Raw genomic sequence first — 27,069 nt, forward strand, 5'->3', positions numbered from 1 at the left:
TTTCTTGCACAATATGGACAGTATTAATTCTACTTTTAGTGTGAAATGTATTCTAATTATGCTTTCAAACCTCAGCTAATAGTCAAACAATTATAATCTGATCTATAAAAGCTGAAAGGTTTGATTAGTCACATCTGTATAAACAAAGCAGTCCAGAGGCCTAAAGGTGAAAAGTTGGTCTGCTGTGGATAACCCACATGTCATGGCCACTAGTATATTTATGATATCAATCATAAAAAATAATAAAATAATAAAATAATAAAATAATAAATAAAAAAAAACTTGGTTACCTATAGCTTTATATCAACCATGCTGCCATGGAGACCAAATTAAATATAAGTCCATACAAGAAGTCCTTTTTGCTTGCCGCTTGATTTCTTCTAAGTTCAGAAGATAAAACAAAAGAGAAAAAGACCAGTTCTTTAGAAGGTGTCACTCTATCATTGGGTGCAACTGCAAGATTTCCTTGATCAATAACCTTCCTAATCACCTAATTTATATATAGAAAAAATGTGAATCTGATACATAGGTTTTCGCACAACCAAAGTTTTTAGAGGATAAATCTTCTACACAGCCTTATTCCATCAATTCTTACTGAGTTGTTTTGATACCTTGACCTCATGCTACAACTGTTCCTATACAAATTTTGATTTTTAAGCATTTGTCTGTCATAGAAAATCATTTTGTCAAGATCATCACAATTTAAACCATAGTTACGAAGACATTGCAGGCAATGCCTTAGTTATAATGGAATAGATTTAAGGCATGAATCTATACCCAACCCAGAAAAATATCTGGTTTCTTTCCATTTAACAAATCTCATAGATCAATCTTACACTCCCTGAAATTTTTACTGGGGGTCCTAATGAGCAATCAGATTAGTCTTTTTCCTCTCCCAGTTGTTGTGAGGTTATGGAGACAAAGGAAGGATCATCATGTATTGATATAGAATTCTGGGATCTTCTCGGACCCACATCATCCTCTTGCTAAATTTCACCCCTAACCCAATCTTAATGATTTTCAAAAAAAAATATTGAATGGCTTGATTTTCAGGGAAGAAAAGTAATAGTTCTAAGTGGAGACTTTACTTTACAGAAAGGGGTAGACATCAGAAAATGGTTTGTGTATATAAGAAGTTTCTTAGTGAAAAAGATCACCATGTAAAGATGGTAGGGCACAAAGATAAATGAGGGGATCTTAAGAAATGTACGTCTGCTTTTATGGTCTTTTTAAAAGTATTAACAACTCTACCTATCATTTTCCCCAAGAAAATGCTTTTTTGGTTTGACTGTGCTTGTTCCCATTTCTGTCCTAAATACGTCAATCAAATGTCAGGAGTTTGAACTCACAGGAGCAATTCTAATAATTTAGACACATCAAAGACTGTTAGACGAAGAGCTAGTCTGATAGACAAAGAAGATATTAATCGTCTACTCTATTAACTCATGTCTCTACAGAAAAGGAAACCTGTTTAAATAAGAAACATATTGATTAATGCTGATCATAATAATTTATTTTTATGGAAGATTCAGGACAGACTTAAGCCTCACAATGATTTAGTCCCTTCCCCTTCAACCTGGAGTAGCATTCAGAGTTCAAACAGATTAGTGAGAATTGAAGCTTTCTGAAAAAGAGAAGAAAGAAAGAACCTAATTTGTGTCAGGATGAGATATCAGACTTCAGATCTGTTATCTGCATGGGATTGGTGGGGACAAATCTCCACCTTACATAGGTCATGGGTCCCAGTTCCAGACCTCAGAGGTTCCCCCCATATCCCATAAAAGGTGGAGACCAGCAACACCCATACCCTGACTTTGCCTCAGTCCTGCGCATTTAATGGGCAGGACAGTCAAGCGAATCACTTTGGTCCGTCCGATCAAAATCTCGATTTCAGATCCAACGGACTGAAATGTCGCTTGACCGTCATGCGCATGACTGAAGCAATTTTGCCCATACCCATTCGGGTGGTTATCATAGCAAATCAGTTTCATCCCGAAGGTTATGTAAGCCTGTGAACTAATATAAACTCAAGTGTGCAGTGTACCTCAGTAAAGAAGGTTGTCATCCTGGTAAAGCCAATAAAACATGGGCGTAAAGCCAGTTCTACTATAATCTGCAACAACCAAGCAGAATGCATTTTTAGACAGATCAGCCATTTCCTTCCCCAAGATTCAGAATTTTGTTCACTGTATAACATTTTACTATGAATATGTAAACATGATAACAGTGTGAAGACACAGGTGATATTGTACCTAGGTGTTGGATATAATCAAGGAGTGCGTGTGTGTGTATGAGTGTAGAGTGGGGAGGGGGAAGAGAGAGACGGGGGGAGCTGCTGATATAAAAAGTCCGCCTGAGCTTCATCAGTAGCATAGAGATACTTTTCACATCAAATTATTAGGTTTCCTGTTATCAAATGATGTGAATATGGTAGGGTGTTGGTCGAGAGATGGATAGGTAGGCAAGCTAGCAAAATCACCACATTAATTGTTTCTGGATCGTCAGGCTACGTAAGCTGATTTACTAAAAAGGAGATTGATTTGACTAACAAGTCAACCACAATGGTCTAATCACGAGAGCCCACCTGCATTTATTACTAAAAGCAATGTTTATTCAGACAAATCAACCAATAATTTTGCACCTGCTACATGCTACTTAAGAATGATCTAAGCTGAAATGAACAGAAATGGAACTCCTATACAAGATCATGTCTTATAAATGAAGCATCATCCAGTTTGGTTTGGTTGTACTATCAGTGGAGATTGATTTCATTCTACCATATATTGCAGTACCAAAACCTCATTGTAAGTCCAACATGTGTACTGGAGACTAGTAAGACATCAAATGATGGAAGCATCATCCAATCAGTTCCATAGAGACAGTAATCATGCAAGTTACAAGAACATACATTAGAATTTTACATACTGCAATCATGATGTAAGATCAGAACCAAAAAGGCAGCCATAAATGCAGTTTAACATGGATGTGAAAGAAATGGTGGAAGATGGTTTGATGCAGATTGGAACTTCTGATGTATCTAGATAAAAGGAGTTGTTCAGAACTGTAGGTTGATCAATGATTATATCACGGGTGTCTAATTCTAATGCTTTAACTTTGTCATTCTCCTGTTAGCAGTGGCTAAAACAATAAATAAAAAATGCGGACAAAATCTGCATGGACTTCACCACCTTAGGGTCTAAAGGAGCAGTATAGAATCTCTCTTGTCATAATTCCCACCCAACCCAAATCTTCTAAACTAAATGGATGAGTAATACGAAATATGTACAAATCTTTGTAGTCCATTTGAAGGAATCTGATGAAGGCAGTAGATCAAACTTACTGGAAGTACCAAAGCAGCAATCAACTCAACAAGGTGATCTCGTATTGCACAATTACTTCCACACAGTTCCACTGACTATGGCTAAACAAGCATGTGGTCTTCCTAGAAATATAGAAAGTACTGAATTTTCCTTCACCCATGACAAAGAATCCCTTCGGCCCCAGGACCTGAACCCCTGATTCAACCAAGGTCATTCCAGATATTCTTCCATCAGGGGTAAGAGTGAAGGATGAAACTCACTATTCCAGGAGTCCAATCTTAGCTCCAAATCATTGTGGATCTCTTCACCCTGGGTGACAGAAAAGCACTTAGACTTATTTCACACATAAAACAAATAATCAGATAGCATGGGAAGAATGACTAATAAACTAAATTCTGGTACGAATAGAATATAACTCCATAGGCTAATCTATTTTAACACCACATGCAATGACCACAACCTAACAATTCCCATCAATTCCCATCAACACACCAGCCACCAACCAGCTGTAGCCCACAAGAACCTAATAAACCATCCTAGTTAGGAAAAAAAATTATGATTGTATTGTGTGATAAGAGTAGCCCAGACAATACTTTACAACAAAGTCTTTAATTCCCTATTGGGTGATGTAGGACAATGTCTAGGATGAAAGAAATCTCACAAATAGCTTCCTTTCTTTGTTAGATATCTTATTCACATATTTATTTTTGGTTTAAGATCTCCCTCAACATGCCTTGTTGCAGACTGCATTGTCACAAACTCTTCTGCAGCAGAAGGGTGGATGTCCACCTGCACCAAAATTTTAAAACCCTGTAAGTCAGAGAGTAGGAAATCCATATCAAAACCCAACATGCAATAGGAAATTTTAGGTTTCAACTCCACTTAGTGTTGAAAGCACGGGATTAAAATGAATAAAAAGAAAAGGTGATATACAAAAATTTGGTAAGCAGAAGGTGGAATACAAATGATCTGTCTATAGGAAATGTGAGAATAGTATTGTAATAAATTCATCCAAAAGCGATAGTTTTACAATTTTATGGATAAAAGGAAATACTCAATAAGACTGAGATAAGACACCAAAAATCACTTGAACTCAAGAATCATTGATCACTAACCTGGGAACTTGTAAAGCTCTGCCTCAAAAATCTCTTTCAAGCATTCAGTACTTCCAGCTGCTCTACCTAATTTACCTTCTTTTAAAAGCCAAAATAAAATTGTCTACGAAGTTGTCAACTAGACGAAAATTGGTGATGCAACAGATCATTTGTCAATAAGCGTGTGGGTTTGGGAATCTAGGGCAGTATGCAATTAGGGTTTAGAATAGGGTTTGGGAATTTTGGGCAGCGAAGGAATTGGGGCTTAGACTAGGGTTTGGTCAGTCCACTAGAGAAAAAATTGGGAGGGAAGGTCACTGGGGTTGGGGGGATAAGATTCCTAAAGTTTGGGACAGATTTAATGGTTAGATTGCAGTAGATCTAACATTGAATTTTCGGTCTCTTAAAAAGTCCGTGATGTGAACCGATTTTACACCCGGGCAAAACCCTAAGTGGGGCCTACAAGATGCCCCTAAGAAACCTCCCTAGGCTGGCCATACCCTCTAGGAGGAATATTTTAGGCATTTTCAGCCCTAATTAGTTGCTGGAATTTAATTCCAAGAGTCCAGTTTGGTTAGGATACCTTGTTTTGAATTGGAAGTTTGAGTCCTTAGTTCATAAGAACTCTAGCACCTCTAAAAACTAAAGTTTTAATTAAATAAGAATTCAGCATGTGCTTATTAGAGTTTTAAGTAATTTAAACTTTAGTAGGCTATAATAAGAGCCTACTCTTTATTTGTAAGGAAGTCCGATTATTGAATGAAAAATTACTAAGTTGAGGACCGGAGTTCCTATTGAGGGGGCCTCGGCAGATTTTAGTAAAATTCTTCTTCAATATTCAGCACTATTGTAAATTTCCAGCAAGTGTTCTTCAAGGGTCCAAGTAGAGCAAACCCAGCTCTTTCCCCTTTCTTCCCTACGCACGCACGGCTTCCCCACCCCCTCCCTTTACCTCCAGCCCTCCCCTCTACCTGCACAACCTTATTTCTCCTCCCCCCTTGCTGTCGTGACCTGGCAGCAACCTGCCAAACCCCCATGAACACTCCTGCACCTTTTCCCTACCCCCTACGATACTCCCTAGGCCCTCCCCTACCCTTTCCCTAACCTGCCATACCCCGTTCCATCTCCAACACATTCGGCCGTCCCTCTCTATCTCTTCCTCCCTACGGCAGCAGTAGCAAGGGTCCTAATCCCCACCCCTTGCCTCCCCTTTCCTCTTAATTGGATTGCATAGCATCCCTCCTCCCATCCCTGTCATTAAATCCAATCTAAGACCTAAAACCCTAACACCTCCAAAAAAAAAATTGTACTTCATCTTCTTCATTAAATTTATGCAATTCATCTTCAACCTCTAGACTTAAACCCTAGTTCCCACACTCTTAACACCACTTGGGACTAGCATCTCCTACGACTACTCTACTTCCCCTTCAAAATCCTACCCCTAATTGACTTCCCTAAGAGTGCCACCCCAAGTAGGAAACCTCCAACTAAGCCTAAACCCATTAGGATCAAATCTGAAATTACAAAATAACCACAACAGCCCTATTCCTACCATAACCGAACCCCTTAGACCCAATTTTTCAAACCCTACCTATTAAAGCAGATCTGGAATCAGCATTACAACAAGGTTTCAAGTTCTAAACCACCCCCCTTTCACCCTAAGTCTGGCCAAACCTTCCTAGACACCTATCAAATCCTTGAGAACCCTAAAACCCACCCTAAACATCTTATAATATTAGGTTTCTTTGCTGGAAGATTCTAGGCAGCCCTTAATTTTTGGGAAGTCATCATTGACACAAGGCCTAAGCTACGCATATCTTTTCTCACCACTTCTCTTAAGGTTATCTTAGGTCAGCCGCTAGCTTTTCTAATTCCTTCAATCTAGATCAAATCAATTCCTTTGTACATGGTCATTTACAGGCTTCCGTTGAATGTGGCCATGCCATCTCAAACAACTTTCTCGTACAAATCACTTACCGAAGCTACACCCAAACCAGATCTAATATGATCATTCATTACCTTATCCTTTCTAGTTTTGCCACTCATCCATCTTAGCATCTTCATTTCTGTTACACTAAGTTTATCCATATAATGTTTTTTAAGAGCCCAACATTCAGGATTCAGCACCATACACTATAGCAAGTTGTCTGTGAAATTTTAAAAGTAACCACAAGCGCACGGTATCGTGTAGCTAACGGGTCGATCTCAAGGAGATATGCCACTTATAATTCAACTTCTTAATAGTAATGCGAGAGTGGAATGATTCAATTTTTGTTAACTAATTAACTAAACTAAACGATCCTAATCTATACGTCTAATGCAATCGAATTGAAACGAACAATAAATTAAACACAATCAATGCATAAATAAAAGACAGGAAAATGCAGATGCAACACCACCCGTCACCAGAAGCAGAGGCACGACTGTAGGCTTGCTCCGGTTATGTGGTCCGAGATTATGAATGAATAGGCAGAAAGTAAATAACTGAAAGTAAATAACAAAGCAATAAAAGGAAAAGGAAATAACTAAAATGCAGATGCAACACCACCCGTCACCAGAAGCAGAGGCACGACTGTAGGCTTGCTCTGGTTATGTGGTCCGAGATTATGAATGAATAAGCAGAACAATAAATAATGTTGAAAGTAAATCCTAAATTAAGAATATGGAGGGGTAGATAGAAGCGGGAATGAAGGGAGGAGAGAAGATTAATAAAGAAGGTTACTTACTTGCGAATTGAACAAACGATTCGAATCTCAACCAACCCTAACAACCAGATCTAGATCTAGAATGATCTAAATCTGCAATTGCTAGACCCAAAGAAAAACGAATCTAAAAAGAATTGAAATTTGAACTTGAACTTGAAGCTTGAACTTGAATTGCATTACATAAAAAAAATTAAACCTAAACATTTAATCTAGAAATTTAAATCTCACTAATGCAAGCAAAGAAAACTAAAGAAAACTTAAATAAACTGAAGAGAGAAGAAAGAATGCTTCTACTAAGCTCTAGAACATGTTCTCCTTTGATGGAATATGATCTCCTTTTATAGAGTTTACATGAGATATGAAGCACGGCTGAATTTGAATAAAACTCAGGGTTTTTATCTGACTCAGCCAATTAGGGTTTTGATGTAGTAATCGCGCTGACTTAGAGAGATCAGATGTATAATTCCACCGTTGGATTTGAGGTTTAAGTAGTCATGAAGCTCTCCTCCAAAAATCAGCACGATCGGACATCGGATGACCGTTCGATGAAGGGTTTGATCGAAACTGGACAGAGGCATTCAAAAACGGGATTTTTCCTCTTTTTCTTTCTGAATATAATTCTTTTTCCTCTTTTTCTTTCTTTAATTAAATCCAAGATAGGAAATAAGATATTGAGGTATGCAAGGACTCTTTTCCATTTGGACTCTCTCAATAATATCTCTGTAGATTTGATTTAAAATCTCAGCCGTAGATCAGATTTGCCTTCTTTATCTCTTCAATATTTCGGAGTTGGCCCATAATCACACATCTCTAGCCCATCATGCTCCAGATCAGGCCCATTTCCGCATTTAAGAATTTGAATGAACTTCTTGACATGTAAAATAGCATGATTCAAGCCCAAAACTCCAAATATTTGCTTAAATCTTGAAAAGTCCTAAAATCTGCAAAAACAACATAAAACCCAAGGTAACTCCACTCTAAGTGTATAAAATGCATGCTTTATGCCCTAAGATTTCACACATAAATGTGCTCATCACAAGTCAAACGACAGTACTAAAGAATTTTTCTTTAAACTTTGAAAAGAATATGTCGATCACACAAGACCCTGAACGCACCTCTCCGCTTCATCCACCCCCCCCCCTCTTTTAATTCTTTAGGAAACTTCATCCTTTATATTTTTATTGATAATTGAACCAAGGTACTAAAAATTATCGCTTTGAGGAATCTCCATATCATCAAGTTTCACCATCTCACTGTCCGTCCGATCATGACCAAAGATACAAACTAGATATTCTGTCTTCGTTCGCCTTCAAGCCCAAAACTCCAAATATTTGCTTAAATCTTGAAAAGTCCCAAAATCTGCAAAAACAACATAAAACCCAAGGTAACTCCACTCTAAGTGTATAAAATGCATGCTTTATGCCCTAAGATTTCACACATAAATGTGCTCATCACAAGTCAAACGACAGTACTATAGAATTTTTCTTTAAACTTTGAAAAGAATATGTCGATCACACAAGACCCTGAACGCACCTCTCCGCTTCATCCACCCCCCCCCTCTTTTAATTCTTTAGGAAACTTCATCCTTTATATTTTTATTGATAATTGAACCAAGGTACTAAAAATTATCGCTTTGAGGAATCTCCATATCATCAAGTTTCACCATCTCACTGTCCGCCCGATCATGACCAAAGATACAAACTAGATATTCTGTCTTTCGTTCGCTTAGTTTAAAGCCTTTTGATTCCAAAGTTGCTGCATGATTTTAACTTGGTATTAATCCCTATTTGTGTCTCATCTATTAATATAAAGCATACACCAAGGAACCTCATCTTAAATGTATTTGGTTAATTCATCCATTATAAGTGCAAATAAATATGGACTTAAAGATGATCCTTGATGTAGCCCAACTATAATTGGGAATCAATACCATGTCCCCCACCGTTCTTACACTTGTCACTATCCACATATTTATTTGCAACATTTCTTTTCTCTAGTACTAGCCATATTAACGCTTTAGGGACTTTATCATAAGCTTTTTCTAGGTCAATAAAAACCATATGAAGATATTTCCTACACTCCCTATACCTTTCCATAATTCTCCTAATAAGGTAAATAGCTTCCATTGTAGATCTTCCGGCATAAATCCAAAGTGGTTCTCCTTAATTGTGGTTACTTGTCTCAAACAAGTTTCAATTACTCTCTACTATAAGTTCATAGTATGAGCCATCAATTTGATGCCTCTGTAATTATTACAGCTTTAAATATCTTTTATATTTTTGTAAATTGAAACCACGATGCTCCTTCTCTATTCATTTGATATTTTCCTTGTGCTTATAATCTTATTAAACAACTTGGTCAAGCAAGCTAGCCTATAGGTTCTTAGCTCTTCCATGCTTCCATCAAGATTTCATCTGGTCCTACTACAGTTTTAACTAGCCTACTTTCATCATCCTTAGAGCTTCTCTTATTTCAAACATCGAAATTGTCCATATACATGTGTGTACCTAATGGGGCCTAATTTGGTGTACGGGCACTAGATTGGACCAGCCTAGTATGGGATAGGTTAAAGGGCTTAACTCAGCTTGTTCCATCAACTTCAGAGCTTTTGGCGCACTAGTTGAGTACCTAACATTTGATATCACAGCTGGCACCACGCCAAGGGTTCGAATCCAAGAAAGAGCTACCTAGGAGAAGGGCTACCCGGAGTAGAGTGAAAACTGCCAAGGGTGAGTTGACTAGAGTGGGAGCCGTCGAGGATGACCGACTACAGAAGCGTGGTGGTATTTTATGTGCCTAATGGGGCCAAAATTGGTATATGGGCACTAGATTGGCCAACCTAGTATAGGACAAGGTTAAAAGGCTTCACCCACTCGTTCAATCAGCTTTAGAGCTTTTGGCGCACTAGTCAAGTACCTAACATGTTCAAAGATTAGTGCCATGGTGAATGGTGTAATCGTCCGAATCATAGATACCTAAAGTAGGCTCATTTAGAAGACTAGAGAAACATATTTCCCAACTCTTATTAGTGTCCTCATCACGTACTAGTATTTTACCATCTTTACGTTTAACATATGTAACATGGTGATGCAGAATTGAAGACATATTTACGAAAGAAGCCCATTGGGTCAGGCCCATCAAAGGCCTAAAGTTGTCACCTGAATCAGCCCATGATTTTCATGAGCTAAGGCTGTTTTAGTGGGTTAAAGTTAGCCCACATATGTTGAACCTCATAGCGTAGACCTAAGCCTAAGTCTAGTTGTTGGAAAGTCAATAAAAGGGGCTTTTGTTTGAAAATAAGAGAACTCATTGTCAAAGGAGTTCTCCTTTGTCAAGAATTAGGTAGTAGTTGAGTTATTAATAGGTAGGTGGTGTTAGCTAGTGGTTGGATGTTGCCATTAGTGTTTATGTCTCTTTAGAATGCTATATAAAGAGACTTATGTAAGTGGTGAAGACACAACTCATCTAGTGAAATCAATTTGCTTTGTTAGCATTCCTTCTCTATGGAGACTCCTTATGTTTGATCGAGGTAGGTTGGTGTTTGATCCAATCGATCCACCTTACGGTGTGAAGCCCGGGTGTTACTTTGTTGTCCTTATTGTTCCCTTAATTCTCTTATATTGTTCCATCCATTTCTTCTTTATAGTCTACTGCTGTTTTGAAGACCTATTTAGTCCTTGTTCTTAAACCAATATCCTTGTTCTACCACTCCGGTTTTCAGCCTAACTTTATATCTGAATTTTATTTATCTTAAGTCTATCAAATCTAAAGTTGATTCCCTGTGAAAGGTCCTATTTGGCTACTATTTTGATCATTCAAATACAGTACTACATTACATGGTCTAGGTCTCTACTCTTTTTGTCCCTCATTTGGCTATCTTATAAGTACATTTTTTTTCAAAAAATTCAAGAAAAGAATAAATAAATAAAAAGCAGGCGATATGAGATTTAGGGTTTTGGGTGATGAATAGGGCTGCTTCTAGGGATCGAGTGTTAGGGAAGGGGAGGAGCGATGAGTCCAAAAGGAAGTAGGGTTTGGGTGAGGGGATCGGGAGATGCAGTATTTAAGAATTTGTGGAAGAATCAGGAATGCCGCAAGAGGGGGGGATTGGGGGATGCGATAGATAAGGGTAGGGGGCTGTTAGGGATGAAGACTTAATGCTGTTTGAAGGCTAGGGTTGCAGAAAATTCTGAAAAAGAATGCCAAATCAATGCTGCCACAGGGCTTCCTATCTTGGAAACCCCTAACCCCACTCTCTTTCTCCTTCAATCAAATTTTATTTAAGAGCAAATTGCATATAGACCCCCAGGGTTTGCAATCAATTACATCTACTACCCTTGAAAAACTTCAATTACAAATTCTACAGTTCAGGATGTAGTTAAATTATGATGTCATAATTTTGAAATACAAATTTTGCCCCAGTGATACGGTTACCATTTTTATTTTGCTGGAAAATACGGTTACCAGTTTATCTCATCATCTTTTTTTCTTTAAAGGATGCTTTTCATTAATATTAAATACTAATAGTAGGTAATACACAATGGCTGCACACAGAAGCCCTCCCTGAAGAATCGTCCTCTAATGAACGGAGAAGTTCATAAGGAAGAGAACCAAGTGGTAAAAGTTCTGCTGAAAGACCTCCTCGAAACCCTGCTAGAAAATCTGCACAGAAATTCGCCTCTGTAGTGATGCTGAAGCTGAATACTCTCTAAGGACCCCTAAGCATCCATTATCTCATCTACCACACCAAGAACAATCCACTGATTGCTAAGGAAGAATCTGAAAGGACCAGTACATCAGTACATGAGTCAAGTCAAGCCCAAAACAGCCCCCTGCTTCAACCCTCTCAAGATACCCAGCAAGGGGGAGGGAAAAAAATCAAAAAAGAAAACCAACTTCGGTGTTCGTTCTAGATTGAAGAACAGATAATAAAGGATTGACATAACAGAGAGGTGGTCCAACACATTGGCGGCAGATTCTCCATGGGGGGGAAGCAGTGGAAGAAGCGGCTGATCCTCAACCAATCGGACTTGTTGGCCATCATCAGCTCCGCCTCCTGGAAGTTTCTGAAATCCTGTCCCTAATCCTGCGTTCCTCCCATACCTCAATTCAATCCGTAGAGAAGGATTTGCCAATCTCATGAGGGTTGTGCACGTCCATTGGTAGAGTGATACGTAGAACTAAGCCTTCCAGTTATAAAAGCGGCTATCATCAGAGACCATGCAATGGATGCTTTCCCCGGCACAGTGGGACTGTTTGATGCCAAGAGGGGTGAGTGGGATCTGGCTGTCTAGAGTAGTTGGATAGGCGGTGACGTTTTAATTGCATTGGCTCTCTCTATGTCTCACTAAGATTATTCTTTTGGGAGGACTATTGTTCACCATCATGTCCGGCTGCTGCTGCTATTGTTGTTCTTCTTCTTCTTCTCCTCGTCCTCCTCCTTTTACATTATCACTGTACCGTCATGCTTGCTGTATGTGTGTCTAGTGGAAAAGTCAAGAGAATAGAATAAGGGAGGTAAAATTGGGATTGTAAAAGTACTTTAATAACAAGGGGTAAAACTGGTATTTTGGATATTTATTTGGTGATGACATCATTATTAAACTACAATCCCTAACAGTAGAGGGGTGTTCGTAATTGAATTTTTTCAGGGGTAATAGATGTAATTGAGTGCAAAGTGAGGGGATCTATATGTAATTTCCTCTTTATTCAACGTCAAAACTGTCTTCGTTACATGTGGAAGGCTGTATTTATAGCCTGCATTGGAGGACTCATACTTGGACTCAACTTTGAAACCAAAACAAAGGAGGACTTCTACCTTAATTAGGACTTCTACTCTCCTACTCCAATAAAGACTCTTACTTGTCTCAACCTAGAATGATTCAAATTACGAAATAAAAATAGGACTAGACTCCTAATGAAGTTAGGACAGAAACTAAAGGAATTTTGTTAAATAGAACTCCTAACTAGACTATGACTCTTTCTTAACAAGGAGTAACTTAAATAACAAAGATTCCTGACAAAATTATGCATCTAACAAGACCAACTTGAACTGGAATAGGGCGGTCAAAATGACCAGAATGCCCTCTTGATGAAAAAGACTCCATGCGGCTGTGCGGGGCCGTCATGTTCTAGGCAGCAACCCTAGGGCCTATTTTGGCCCTTGGGGGCCCTTGTGGAATTTCACATCAACATGCTTTGCCGAAAAGATAAATTTTGTTCCTCTATCTATTTATGCCACCTCAACTTCATGAGGTCCAATGATCCCTCACCTTCAAACGACTCAACTCAAGCATTTGTCAACATACTCTTGTATATTTCATTTAATGTAACTATTTCTTGTGTCTGCAGCGTTAACAGAAAATAATTTAGAATAGAGTTTTTTTGAAGGTTGCAAACTATAATGGGGTGAAACTCTGCATACCTCACTATAGTGGCCTAAATTATAGGTTGCGTACCTGCAAAATTACAAGTTGCACACTGTTAGGGTTTGAACAAAGATTCTATTAAGTGGGTCAGTAAATGACCATAATCCCCTCACTGGAGTACAATGACATAACTAACCCCCATATACCTCATTTTAAATTTAAAAGTTACAATTACTCAAATACCCTTTGGAGGGTAAATTACGTAAATACCCCCATAGTTATTCACTCACCCTCCTCACTCGCCTCCATCACTGTCTCCTCCACCTCCAGCATCCCCACCTCCTCCTCCTTATACTAACCATCGCCCTCCTCCATCTTCATCTTCACTGCTGCCGCCGCTACTGCTGCATTCTCCACCACCACTGCCGCCGCCACTGCCACAGTCATCATCACCTGGGGCAAACTTTAAAAATGTCTCGAATCTCAATAACTCATCTGCTTCATCGTTGCAAAACCATTCTTTCACGAAATGTTTGCAATCCAACACAACCCACGTCGCCAACCCTACCAACTCCATTTCTGGATATTCTTCCACAAGTGCCCTGTATAGAAACAAAATATCTCTGTAGATTTTCAATCCATCCAACGAACACGACATTGAAATTGGCTGAAAATTAACCTTTCCATTTCCATAACCACATGATCTACCGGAGTAACATCACTCGGTTCCTTCGCAACAACTCCATCAATTACCTTGTCGATTGTGTATTCCAGCACTCTCGTGGATGGATTAATGGCACGATGAACCACATAACTGCCGACGATGAAGTTGTTCAGAGATTTTAAAACGAAATCAAGAAGACCCATGTCCCCAATTTGAAGTCTCACTAAGTCATACACCTCCTGTCAAGACATCCCAACTTGGCCCTTGTAGGTCGCTTTCTTCTCTTTCAGTGCTTCGACAATCACTTCAGCCGCATACGCTAATCGTCTCGAAGATGGCTCTATGTTTGCAATGAAAGGACGAAACTTTTCGAGCTTCACTGACTTTTCCTTTGGTGGTGGAGATTTATGTTTTAAGATTGATTTAATTGGTGGTTTCAAACAAGTCATGATGATTTCCTCTGAACAGGAACTTTGGCCTTCAGAGCAACCATGAAGCGTAGGAGGTCTCTTAGGGTGATTAACTTGGTTTCACTTACGTCTCTGAAATTTCGAATTATGCTTCTCAGGTGTTCCGATGCCGTCCGTCCCTAGTCCTAGGCTGATGGATTCAAACTATCTGTCTTTCCTTCTCAGACAGGTAGGTAAGTTAACGAGAGCGGATGTTATGTAGAGCTAGTTGAGCAGGCGAGCAAACAGGCACACAGGCTTGATTCAAAATAATATCCTTGGTCAGATAGAAGCAAGCAAGACAAGCTAGACTCAATAGTCTCTTTGGTGGAATCGAAGTAATAGAGGATCTGATCAAGCTTCAGAGAGCTGAGGATTTCTATTGCTTTATCATATTGGGGTTCTGCAATTCCGAAGCTTCCATGGTGGAATTTGTAACCCCAGCGCCCAAACCAAGAGTGCCCATATGCGAAGCCATGAAGCAATCGGAGATCCATACCTCGCTTCTTTGACAAATCTACAACGTAATTTTCCTGTCTTTGGAAGAAATTAATAACAAATCACTCAAATGGGTCAAATACTTGAGAAGGTAAGGTTGAAGGGCACATGCCTACAACTAATCTCTTATGATATTTTTAGGAGATCGCTGAGACACTCCCATCCTTCTTCCTTTCTTTTCTCTAAATTTTCTTTTAGTATTTTACCTCTTCTCTCCTCAACCCCTCGGACCTTCTCAAGCTTCACCAAAGCAATGCGAGCAACTATTTGGAAAAGAAGAAAACACTAACGAGCAGTGTGACGACCGGATAAAAGAAGAAATTCTAGAGAGAGAGAGAGAGAGTCCGGCAGGGTATGGTAGTCTCTAGGGAGGTGTAGGTAGAAATGAGTCACCCACATAAGGGTTGGGTATGGGAGGGATTAAATGGGGTTCTTAGGTCATTTTACTTTACTAAGGGCAATATGGTCATTTGCCACATCACTTAACAGAATCTTTGTTCAAACCCTAACAATGTGCAACATGCATTTTAGGCCACTATGGTGATGCACCCAGAGTTTCACTTCCATTATAGTGTACAACCTGTAAAAAATTCTTTATAATATTCTTATGCCAACACCGTTAAGCTAACATCCCCCCATAAAAGGCATAAATTCATATTGCTAAAAACAGAAAGTGTACAAACACTTCCCACTGGGGCCCTTATTTCACAGCTATTTTTAAGCCATTTTCAGATGCAAAACAAGCAATGAAGTAGAACTCAGATAAAGATGAATCTGATTCACTTTTTGAATTTATATTTTCCAAGGCAAAGAACACCTTAAAAACAATTCAACCCTAAGCTTAATTGTGCAGATATTAATTGTCATACAAGGTTGGCAATTATCAATTTACCATACATATTAATTTCAATGTTCGGCAGAGCAATTTCCTTATTGCTCATGCAACAGGGTTCTCTGCAGGGTTTCATGTTAAAATTAAGATTACTACCCCCTCCCCCCAAACACTAAATAACAACAACAATAATAATTGTTGAAGTATATACACTTAAGCAATTTACTGTTCACGACACTATTCACGTGAACAGTAAAAATCTGTTTTTCCTGTTCACGTGAACAGTAAAATCTGTGTTACTGTTCACGTGAACAGTATATGCTAGTGCTGCTACTCTACTTTCTATTTCTAATGTAGGAGTCTTGCTACATAAGTTTTTGGAGTTTTTAAAAAGCATAGTTTCTATTTTGGTGGTAGTTTCTATTTTCATAACTTTCTATTTTAGGAGTTAGGAAGTTACTAAAGTTGTAATTTTTTGTTTCCTTTTTTTCTAGAGGACAATTACTTGTCTCTCAAGTTGTATTAGATTCATTAGAAGCTATAAATAAAAGGGCTTTGTGATTCTAGACTCTTAAGCAAGAATCACAAGCCTCTTCTACTAGTTCTTCATCTCTCTTCTCTTCTTCTTCTTCTCTCTTTTCTTTGTTCAAGTTCAGCTACTGTTTTGATTATTTAATACTTGTTTTCTAACATGGCATCAGAGCAAGTTTAATCAACTTAGGGACCGTTTTCTCTCTCTTGGCTGCCCAGTTTTTTTCTTCTTCTTTTTTTTTTTCCTTTTTCTTATCTAGGGCAGCCCCAACCTTCGCTGCAGTAATTGTGCATGGCTGTCCTTCTTCTTTGACTTTTGAAGCACCAAGTATCTATGTATTAATACTACAAAAAGGCCCCCAGCTTTCTGGGGATATGTCTACCTATTTGATTCAATTGAGGCTGCTACTACCCTGCTTTTTTGTGCAAATTTGAAGTTCGATCTGCACTATACTGATGTCCTGGGATTCCTCTTGATTCTTGCGAAGATATGCCCATAATTCGGATTGCAAGACCTAAGTATTATCTTCCATTGTTTGTGCTATAAGTTCTGCTGCAAGTCGTATACTAGTACCCTGTTACAATGAATTTCTCTGTTCTGAAAAATTCTGCTGCTATCGTCTTGCTTTACTACTGCTTCCGTTGTTTATTTCAGAATCAAGTTTAGCATTCTTTTTATCTAAAACTTCTACAAAGACCTAGAAGACTACTTTTCCTTCATATCAAGATCTGTTAGAGTTTCAAATCTAGCAGAATTTTGTTGCTATGGTCCGAGATCTGATATTATTTGCTACTGCAACTACTGTTATTGCATTTCTTCTGAGTGGATTGATACAGCGACCACTGCAATTTTGAGATTCCAAGCTGGTTCAATATATTTTTTTTCCTGATCTAATTTGCTCTTGCCTAAAGGTTAGCGGTGGTCCAGAATTTTTTTTCCCTCGTGGTGAACAAGACTTTGTCCTGTGAGACGATTTTCTGCTGCTTGATCAGCTTTATTGGTGAATAATACACTGCTCTGTGGCTGCTACTTTTCCTTCTTGGGTTTCTTTTGTGCCCATACTTTTAAGATGCTTATCACTGGTCATCATTAATTGTCCACGTGTAATGCTACACGTGAGGGGGAGAATGGTACCTTATTCTATATCTACTCAAGATGTGCTAATGGATATTATTTGTGAAGATCTTTGTCCTCAACTTATGGCATTCTACAACGATATCATTACATGTCTTTACCTATATTGTCCTTTACCTTACTACTTGATCTGTAGTAACCCATACTACCTTACCTACTTGGTCTGCAGTAACCCATACTGTCTTTTACCTTACCTACTTGGTCCACAGTAACCCATACTGTCTTTTACCTTATCTATTTGGTCCACAGTAACTCATACTGTCTTTTACCTTAACCTACTTGGTCCACAGTAACCCATACTGTCGTTTACTTACCTACTTGGTCCACAGTAACCTATATTGTCTTTTACCTACCTACTTGGTCCACAGTAATCAATATTGTCTTTTACCTACCCATATTTTACCTGTTACTTGCCTTCTTGTGAAGCATTTATATGGACATTGGAGTTGCAATTTGAAGATTTAGCGTGGATATTTCTCCCTACTACTGGTATTACGTGGATAATGCTTTTTGCCTACCTACTACTTGCGTTCTTGTGAAGCATTTATTTGGACTTTGGAGTTACAATTTTGAAGATCCAGTGTGGATATTTTCCCTACTACTGGCATTATATGGATAGTGTGACTAGTGTCTTTGATCCTGCTATACTTATGGATTTTGTTCGTCTTCAACATCGTCGATTGTTCTCAATATTGGATGGTTCTATTGACATGAAGAATTAAAGTTTTTTTTAAGTTGGTGTTGATTATCTCCTGGGTGAAGTTTTCTCAGTGTTTATCGACATCTGCCATTGCTACACGATTCAAGATTGGTGCTACTTTTCAAGTTTATTCTTATTGTGCAAGCTGAAGTTTTCTTTGTGTACACTCCAGCTTGAAGGGGAGTGTTGAAGTATATACACTTACACAATTTACTGTTCACGACACTATTCACGTGAACAGTAAAAATCTGTTTTTACTGTTCACGTGAACAGTAAAATCTGTGTTACTGTTCACGTGAACAGTATATGCTAGTGATGCTACTCTACTTTCTATTTCTAATGTAGGAGTCTTGCTACATAAGTTTTTGGAGTTTTTAAAAAGCATAGTTTCTATTTTGGTGGTAGTTTCTATTTTCATAACTTTCTATTTTAGGAGTTAGGAAGTTACTAAAGTTGTAATTTTTTGTTTCCTTTTTTTCTAGAGGACAATTACTTGTCTCTCAAGTTGTATTAGATTCATTAGAAGCTATAAATAAAAGGGCTTTGTGATTCTAGACTCTTAAGCAAGAATCACAAGCCTCTTCTACTAGTTCTTCATCTCTCTTCTCTTCTTCTTCTCTCTTTTCTTTGTTCAAGTTCAGCTGCTGCTTTGATTATTTAATACTTGTTTTCTAACAATAATAATAACAACCATATCATTTATCTTAGCTAACTGGACAATTCATGTACACCCAAGGTGCCCAACTCAATATTAAGTCTGCATATGCCTGCAAAGAATAAATGTATGACTAAGAACCATTCCATAGACATAAGTTTGACATATAAATCCCCCTTCTTGACATATTTTAGCAGAGTCCCTGTAATCATCATAATTATCGAAGAGACCCCATATTCAGTTTTAGACCGAAAGTGAATTCAACTCCTAGTCATATACAGCTGCACCAATTCCCATATCTGAAACTAAAAAAGCCAACTAATTATTTAACCCAACAATGTTGATAAGAGACAAGTGCTGAAGGATATATTTTTAGTAAGAACAAGGGATTTGAAATGGTTCTATTATTTTTTGAAAGAAGTGGATTAGTTGCAAACAAGCACGATACTGTGGCACAAGAAAATGCATGAAACTGCTTTGAAGAATAGATCTCCTAGTAAGGAATTTATACCATGTAGTTTTCATTTGATAAACTTGTCTACTTTGTTTGGATAGAGTACAATTTCCTTCTCTCTAATTTCGAGTCACCAAAAATTCCATTCATTACGATGAGGATAATAAATAACAAAAGTCCACTACCACTGGGGGAGACTGAAACCATTACTCTGCTGTTTCTAACTATTATTTCTTTCTTAAAATAGGAAATGTCATTGAATTATTTTATACTCGTCTTCTCTGTCTTAAATTTGTCTTCAACATCAAAAGAATGGCTAAATAGATGTAGATTCTCTTGGAAAGTCAAAAGACATTCTTACATGATTATAATATATATAAAATGAAACCAAACATTAACACTGACCTTCTGCAAGAGTTTTTTCCACCTGTGGTCAATCTTCTCAATCAATTCCCAACTCCAAACCAATAATTTCTCGCATCCAACAGAAAACACACTTGAGCATTCAGGGAAGCATTCTAAACCACATAAACCAAATCGATCATAATCCAGCGAAGCTAGGTCAGGTTCCACCCACATTCAATGCAATCTAATAAGTCCAATAACAAGAGATGCATTGGTTCATGCAAAAATATCAGTTAAGACAGCTAGAAGGGATACAAGGTTGGTTATAGATACTAATCCCATTATCCTCCATTTGGCACCTGAGTTGAGCCCATTTCTTGCACACTAATAAGGGATTTCAGTAAGATGTAATCATGTAATTACAAATTTCTCCTCATAGCATGCATTTTCTAACACATCCACTTGAATGAATCAATCAAACACATTACTAATATTTAATTATTTGGGCCCTTTTCTCTCTTCCCAGCTCCCTCCCTTGGCCCATCCCATCCTTCTCCCCACCTCTCTCCCTCCTTCTCCCTTGACCCTTGTCAGGCCCTTTTTTCCCTCTCTTCTACCGGTTCTCAGGGCCTGACCCCCCATCAAACATTGCCTCTTGCAACTATGAACCTGAGCATTCTTCCTCTTCTGAAAACCCATCCACTCCTCTAGGATCATAGGTGAAGTACCTGGTTTACTAGAAGGTCGTCATAATCTCAATAAAGATTTTGTTGTAGAGCTCCCTTCTTCAAAGAGAAAGAAGAAGAAAAACCAAAAACACTAGTTCTTTGACTTCTTTCTTGTGTTGTCCTGGCATTTTGGCCTTATATTTATGTTTTTTCTTAGTTCCTTGTGTTGATTTGGTTTCAGCCGTTCAGCCTTGTAGGTCTTTGCCTTTGTTTCTTGTATCTCCCCCTCTTTCCCTTTTGGCTAATGAAATTTGTCTTTCAACCAAAAAAAATTTAACTATTTGAGAAGTGCACCTGGTCAAAGGGATTTTTATGTGTGGACCATCATTTTCCCCAACTCAAGACTTTGGGTGAAGGTTGCATTTCATTGGAGATATATAATGGAGGTATGGTTGAGGATGACCTCTTGTTACAAAGATTACAAGACCACTATCACTCAATGAGGACCACACAGAAGAGAAAGTATCAAAAAAGATGTTTGTCCACAAACTTCTTTTATTGGATAATATCCAATTATGTTTCATGGAGATAAGCCTGCTGCTTCAGAAGATTCGCAAATACAAAAAGCTATCACCATTCCAAATTACTGTCTAACCATGCAACTTTTTCTAGAACTAATGCATGAATTTAACGCCTTCCATAAGCCATACATTGATACAACATGGACATTTTAATTTTATTTTTTTTCCTTTTAATCTTAACCACCTAAATCCTTTAAAAAAATTCCAAGTGATTCAACGTCATAAAATATTAACCACAGTAATAGCAGCACAAAAGGCTGCAGTGTACTATAAAACATGTATCCAAAATTCTACATTCATTAATATGTTTATGAAACTATTTTAGGTTTCTAGTTTGGTTCAAGATCTCAACTCCTAAAGATGCTCCATACACCAATATCCTTTTGGTCACAGAACCACGATTAACACATCTATAGCACCATATGTGTAGCATATCATTTAAGATGCAATGCATGGCCTAAGAAAATGCTCTGCATTCAGTATGCAATAGAATGAAGTATTACAAGTATCAATTCAGATCCAAATTAATGGTCCAGTCACAACATCTGTTCCCACTGATTACAACATCAGGGTGGGAAAAGTTCAACAGTAAAAAACTGTTCTAATCACCATGGCAGGATCCTCTTCAAAACAGAACTACAACTCAGGTAGAATCTACAACAAGAAGAGAACACAAACCCTATCTAAAATGTACAGAACAAATGCCAGCACATCCGATGGCCATAGCCAACCTTGTTTTTCATATGTCAGACTAGGATGGTTATTGTGCTTATTGTTTATTTTTCTAATACCAATCCCAGGGCTCTTTCAAGATATTTTTTTTCCCGCTTTTATGGCAGGGCAGGGCAGGGCAGGGGATTGGGGTGCGGTTGGGTGGTGTCAGGTCACAGACTTACACTCCTCCAAATCCTCCAAGTGATTCAGAGCTGACGGAAGAAATGGTAGCTCACAAATTGCAACTTTGCAACAAAATGTTGAAAAAGGTTAGTGACGGAGTTGAAATTTAAGTGTTGCCAGTAGTTAAAGTGAACTAAAGCATAGGAAGGACATCTGAACTTTCGGAATTCTCCTAAAAGAATTTAGAACCAGAAATATATAACTCAAATCAATGCAATTCAGCACTAATGGAAACGGCTACATGAAGACCCTTTTTCTTTTTTTTAGTCCAACTAACTTATTTCAAACCCATCCGTGTTACTAGCGTTAATTTATAGACGTCTTTCATCACCACTCGCCTAGATCCGTTTTAGGTTTACTGATAACTCGTTTAGATCATTTGGTATGAATTAAAGCAGCTGTCTACAGTGGCGCATTCAAAAGCCTCCATTGCATACGTCCATAAAATCAAACAACCCTTCCGCAACTTATCATGCATCAAAGCTACTCGTAAATTAATTCGCATTTGGTTATTCCCTATTTTACTTTCTAGTTTTAATACTCATCCATCTCAACATTTTCATTTCAGTTATATTAAGTTTGTATATAGCGTGTTTCTTCACTGCCCAATATTCAGCATTGTTGGTCATTTACCTATCAACAAAGTTTCCAATTTTGAGTCTGAAGGAATAAGTCAATCACCTCTCCCATGCCCTACAGAAAACGCCACTCTGCCGGAAGACGATATCGCTGAACTGCTAATGATCATTGATAACCATGAAGATGCTTCTGCAGTGACTGACTCTCATCCTGGAGAATCTGCACTTTCCATTTCGAGCATTCACCTCTGGAGATCTCAGAAACCAATCTGCCCTAGAAGATCGCAACAAAATCTGTAATGAAGCTCCTTCAATAACCTGCCCTGGCGAAGAACCTTCGGTCGCAGACCAGTCGAAGATCCCCATCGGGAAGATCATCGGTCGCAGAACCACCGATCGTCGACGGCCCTGAAATCTTCAGCAGCGTGCCCCGAGAGTTCCTCCAGGCATCGGCTCACCCGTGCGGGCCGCTAGGTTCCGCTTGCGCTCACCCTCCAGCTCTCGACCCCACTGTTCGAAATATATAACCACAGTCCACAGGGCAATTGTATAAGACAAATAAACCAAAATTAGAAAAATCTTGACTCAAATGACATGGATGATCTCTCTGTTAAAGGCATTCGTAATATACATAAAGTGACACGCAAAAGGTGACGGAGTTAAAACGTACCGATAGTAGTCAGCACTTTCTTTAAGGTATTTAAATGTCCCAAATAATGCACACGGGTCAAGATGCATTTTCACCCCAAGATCAATCAACCCCTCGATCGCACTTCGTAATTGATGGACTAAGAGATCCATAAAGTTATATTCACTAATTTGTTCTCTAGGACACAACTTAAAGAAAACCAATGCTTCTCAAAAACGTTTGTGCGCGATCATAAACAAAACATCTCCCACCTCTATATAGAAGAGTAAGAGACACCACCAAAGGTTGTCTCTCAAAGAACAAACCTCTTCCTTTAAGGCATGTTTGTTAACAAAGACACCTATTGGCCATTTAGATGTCTTTTAAAAAAATACCCAACATTTAAAAAAATAAATTGTTTGAATTTTCAAATAAAACTACAAAAAATACGACACCCACTCCTCACCCTCCACCCTGAATTGAACTTAAATGCTGCGCAGCACCCGGCTAAGCTCAACTGAGATTTCAATCTTGAACATTAGCAGCACAGTGCAACCCTACCCCGAATTTGATCATGTTGTGCTCCCCCCACCCCCACCCCCACTTTGTAACCATAAAATCAAGTGGGGCCCGCAAACAAAAAAACTATAAAAAATAAATAAGGGTGGAACCTATTATGTACCCTATGGCCTCCATGTATTTGTGGTCATAAGTGTACAATCATGATCACTAATCCTAACTCCTCTCCCATTTAGTTCGTGTTTGTGCATCGTTTGTTTGCAAAGGTGGGGTTAAGAAAAATAAACATACAGGACCATACATAATGAAGTGGAAGAATAGAAAAAAATAAAAAATAAAAATCATATATGTAGGATTACAGTGTCAATTGATTGACCTCTTCAAGATGAACAACATCTAGTAATTAATACTACATGATGCAAGATGGCAGCCCAATGATAATTGGAGATTCACACAATTATCACTAATTTTTATTGAAGTTGCAACTTCCACAGCCTAAAACTCCTTGGCCATTGTTCTTAATTATGCACTTGCTTTGGTTAATCAGTAATTCATAAAAAAATATTACTTCTAAATAAAATCGTATGTGGACATCTTATCTTTCTAGACAATTATTAACTACTATCGATAAACTGTAACTTGTTGTACTTTTGTTTTGTTTCATTTAAAAAAAAAAAGTCTCAAAAACTTGCTAAATACAAATTTGATTGATAATTGTGTCTCGCCAATAGCATTTTCTACAAAAGATTTTTTTCCTCTATTTTTTTATTTCAAAACTTGTTACAATATCACAAAGCCATTGAATGGACTTTAGCCAATTTGTCACACATACTACTACACTAGTGACAGTGTAGTCCTAAACAATGTATATGTTACTGTGTTGACATCCTTTTGAGAACGAATAAACCCAATGTGTTCCAAACGTAGAGCAAGAAGTTAATAGCCTCAACTAGACCAACCACCATCAAGGAGATTGTTTTTTTTTAGTATAATATTAACAAGAGTTTTTTACGTGTGGGTCCCTTTAGGCTGCGTTTGTTTGCAAAGGTGGGGTGGGGGAAAAAAATATGTGGGCCCTATGTGTAGTGGGGTGAGGGAGAATGAAAGGAAAGGAAAGGGTTTTGTGGAAAAGTGATAGTGGTGAGTCCCACTTTTTACTTTTCCCAACTTTCCTATAAAGTCCCAACAAATATGTGGGGTTTTAAAATGGTTTGGGGAGGGAAAGTTGAGCTGCCACATCACCAAACAAATTTCCTTGAATCAAGGAAACTTGTCTCTCACTTTCCCACTCCAAGCAACCAAACAATCTACCATTTTGGGATTTAAGGGAAAAGTAAAAAATCTACAATTTTTTCAAGAATTTTCCCACCCCACCTTTATTCCAGCAAACAAATGCAACCTTAGTGGACCATAAACTTATGTTAGGTCCCCTTAGTGCAATATATTACGTGTGGATTCCAACTATACTACAATGCCTTAAATAAACTTAGGGGCACTTTTGACCCTCCATGTTTAACATTTGAATGCACTTAACAGAGGCCAACGGTGTTAGTCTAGTTGGGATCCACACGTAATATATTGCACTAAGTGCACCCAACATTAGTTTGTGGTCCACTAAAGAGACTCACACGTAAAAAATTCTATTAACAATCAATCATACAATGTCTTCATCATTTGCTATCTAAATAGTCTTTATAATTGTCAAAAGTTTTCCATATATAGTGCACCAAAATTTTATAGGAGTGAAAGAGTTGTCATCCGTTCCCCAATACCGTATCTGAAGATGATCCACATATCTCCTATACTTTAGTTTTCCTTATAAGCTATATCATATTTTACTTTTCAGCTTCCACTGCCGGAGGATTCTAGTTTTTACACCCACTGTGCCCACTGGTTTGGTGTTATTATATTATTAACGATGAAGATTTGTTTATTCAGTTGATATGGGATAAAGAAGAGACAAGCTTCTATGGTTGAATGATTTAAGGGAATTGTTTGCTTGTCTGGCAAAGTTATTTTCATTTTCTATCTCTTATAAAAATCTCATATTTTTATACGGGACATTGTGGAAAATGAAATGAATGATAAATAAATATTATTTTATTAAACATACAATCCATATTTTTAACTTTTTCATAAATTCATTTTTTTTCATTTATAGATTCACGCCCCATAATGAGAGTTTGCAATTTGGATATTGATGGATCCAACAATGGAGCATATTTCCTTAAAACAAGGCAATAAGAAATGAGAGAGTGCAATAATTCAAAGCAATATCACTATTTTATTTATATAAAACATGCTCCACTATTGGATTAGTCAATATTCACATGACAATCTCTTTTTAAAGGACTGGTGAATGGTTGATGCCTTTACGACGATAGAGGGTGTGAATCATTATTTTTTTCATTCTCCAACCCCACTATTTGTGGCAACTGCCTTTCTATCTTTTTCCCTTTTTTTGTTTTTAAAACAAACCATCTACTAAGACCATTTGTTTTTAATAATAAAATGGGGTAGATAAAAATGGCGAAAAATTATACTTTTTCCCCACAAAATACCAAGCCATGATTTGTTTGGATGTCTGAGGTGGGAAACTCATTTGACAAGCATTGTCACTGTTAGTGAAAGTAAAGTGATGGGTATTAAGAAACGTGAAGATGAAAAGAAAAAAGTTGATAAGAAAAGTCAAGACAAGAAAGTGATGTTTATCAAGAAAGGTAAAGTGGAAAATAAAGATTAAAGAAAACGAACTAGTACAGGAAGCAAGAGACTAAAGAACAAGACAAAATACCAAAAAGTGAAATTTACACAATAACCAAGGGAAAAATGCACAAGAAACAAGACGAGAAAAAAATTGATGATCTAACCTGCTCTGGATCCCATATTAGAATTATGACTTCATAATGTCAAATGTAGGGGTGTCAACGGTTCGGGTTGGGCCGGTTTCGGGTGGGGCCTAACGGTTTCGGGCTGAAAAACACTTAGCCCAAACAGGACCCATTAAGAAAATAACGGTTTCGGGCCGGTGCGGTTTGGGTTCGGGCTGACTAACGGTTTGAGTTAAAGGTTTAGAATTGGGTTTACTAACGGTTTGGGTTCGAGTTTACTAGCGGTATGTTTTGAGTACCTTGTTAATATGTGAAATTTATCAAGAGTATGTGAACATATATAATCATTAAGTTATCTCAAAGTCTTTTGGGTTGGGTGTTTAAAACAAAAAACTTTTTTCTACAAAGATTTATAAAATTTATAGAACTAATATACAAAAGAAAACTAGCATCATGATGAATTTTAGTGGGTTGTCTCTGCTTATTTTCCTCCTCCTTCTTGACACTTGTAAAAATGGATCAAAATAAAGCATTAAAAGATTTTCAAATGATAATACACTTATTAAATATTTACTAAGCCCATCTTTCAAATGGAGAAGGCTTTGACAAGCTTGTTG

The 27,069-nt window shown here is 37.8% G+C and overlaps 1 protein-coding gene across 1 annotated transcript; it reads right to left on the minus strand.

The window, feature by feature from the left end:
• Positions 1 to 991: 991 nt before the first annotated feature.
• On the minus strand, positions 992 to 15,160 carry LOC149009789 (transcription factor-like protein; the record flags this gene model as incomplete). Its single annotated transcript, XM_089162377.1, has 5 exons — positions 992 to 1,576; positions 2,045 to 2,113; positions 3,341 to 4,109; positions 13,544 to 14,740; positions 14,822 to 15,160. Coding segments are annotated over 2 exons (483 nt in total), but the record flags the coding sequence as incomplete, so codon positions are not given.
• Between the last annotated feature and the right edge of the window lie 11,909 nt (positions 15,161 to 27,069).

This window comes from Hakea prostrata, chromosome 7 (assembly GCF_041222555.1).
Source record: "Hakea prostrata isolate BN-2017 chromosome 7, UWA_Hpros_2, whole genome shotgun sequence".
NCBI lineage: Eukaryota > Viridiplantae > Streptophyta > Magnoliopsida > Proteales > Proteaceae > Hakea > Hakea prostrata.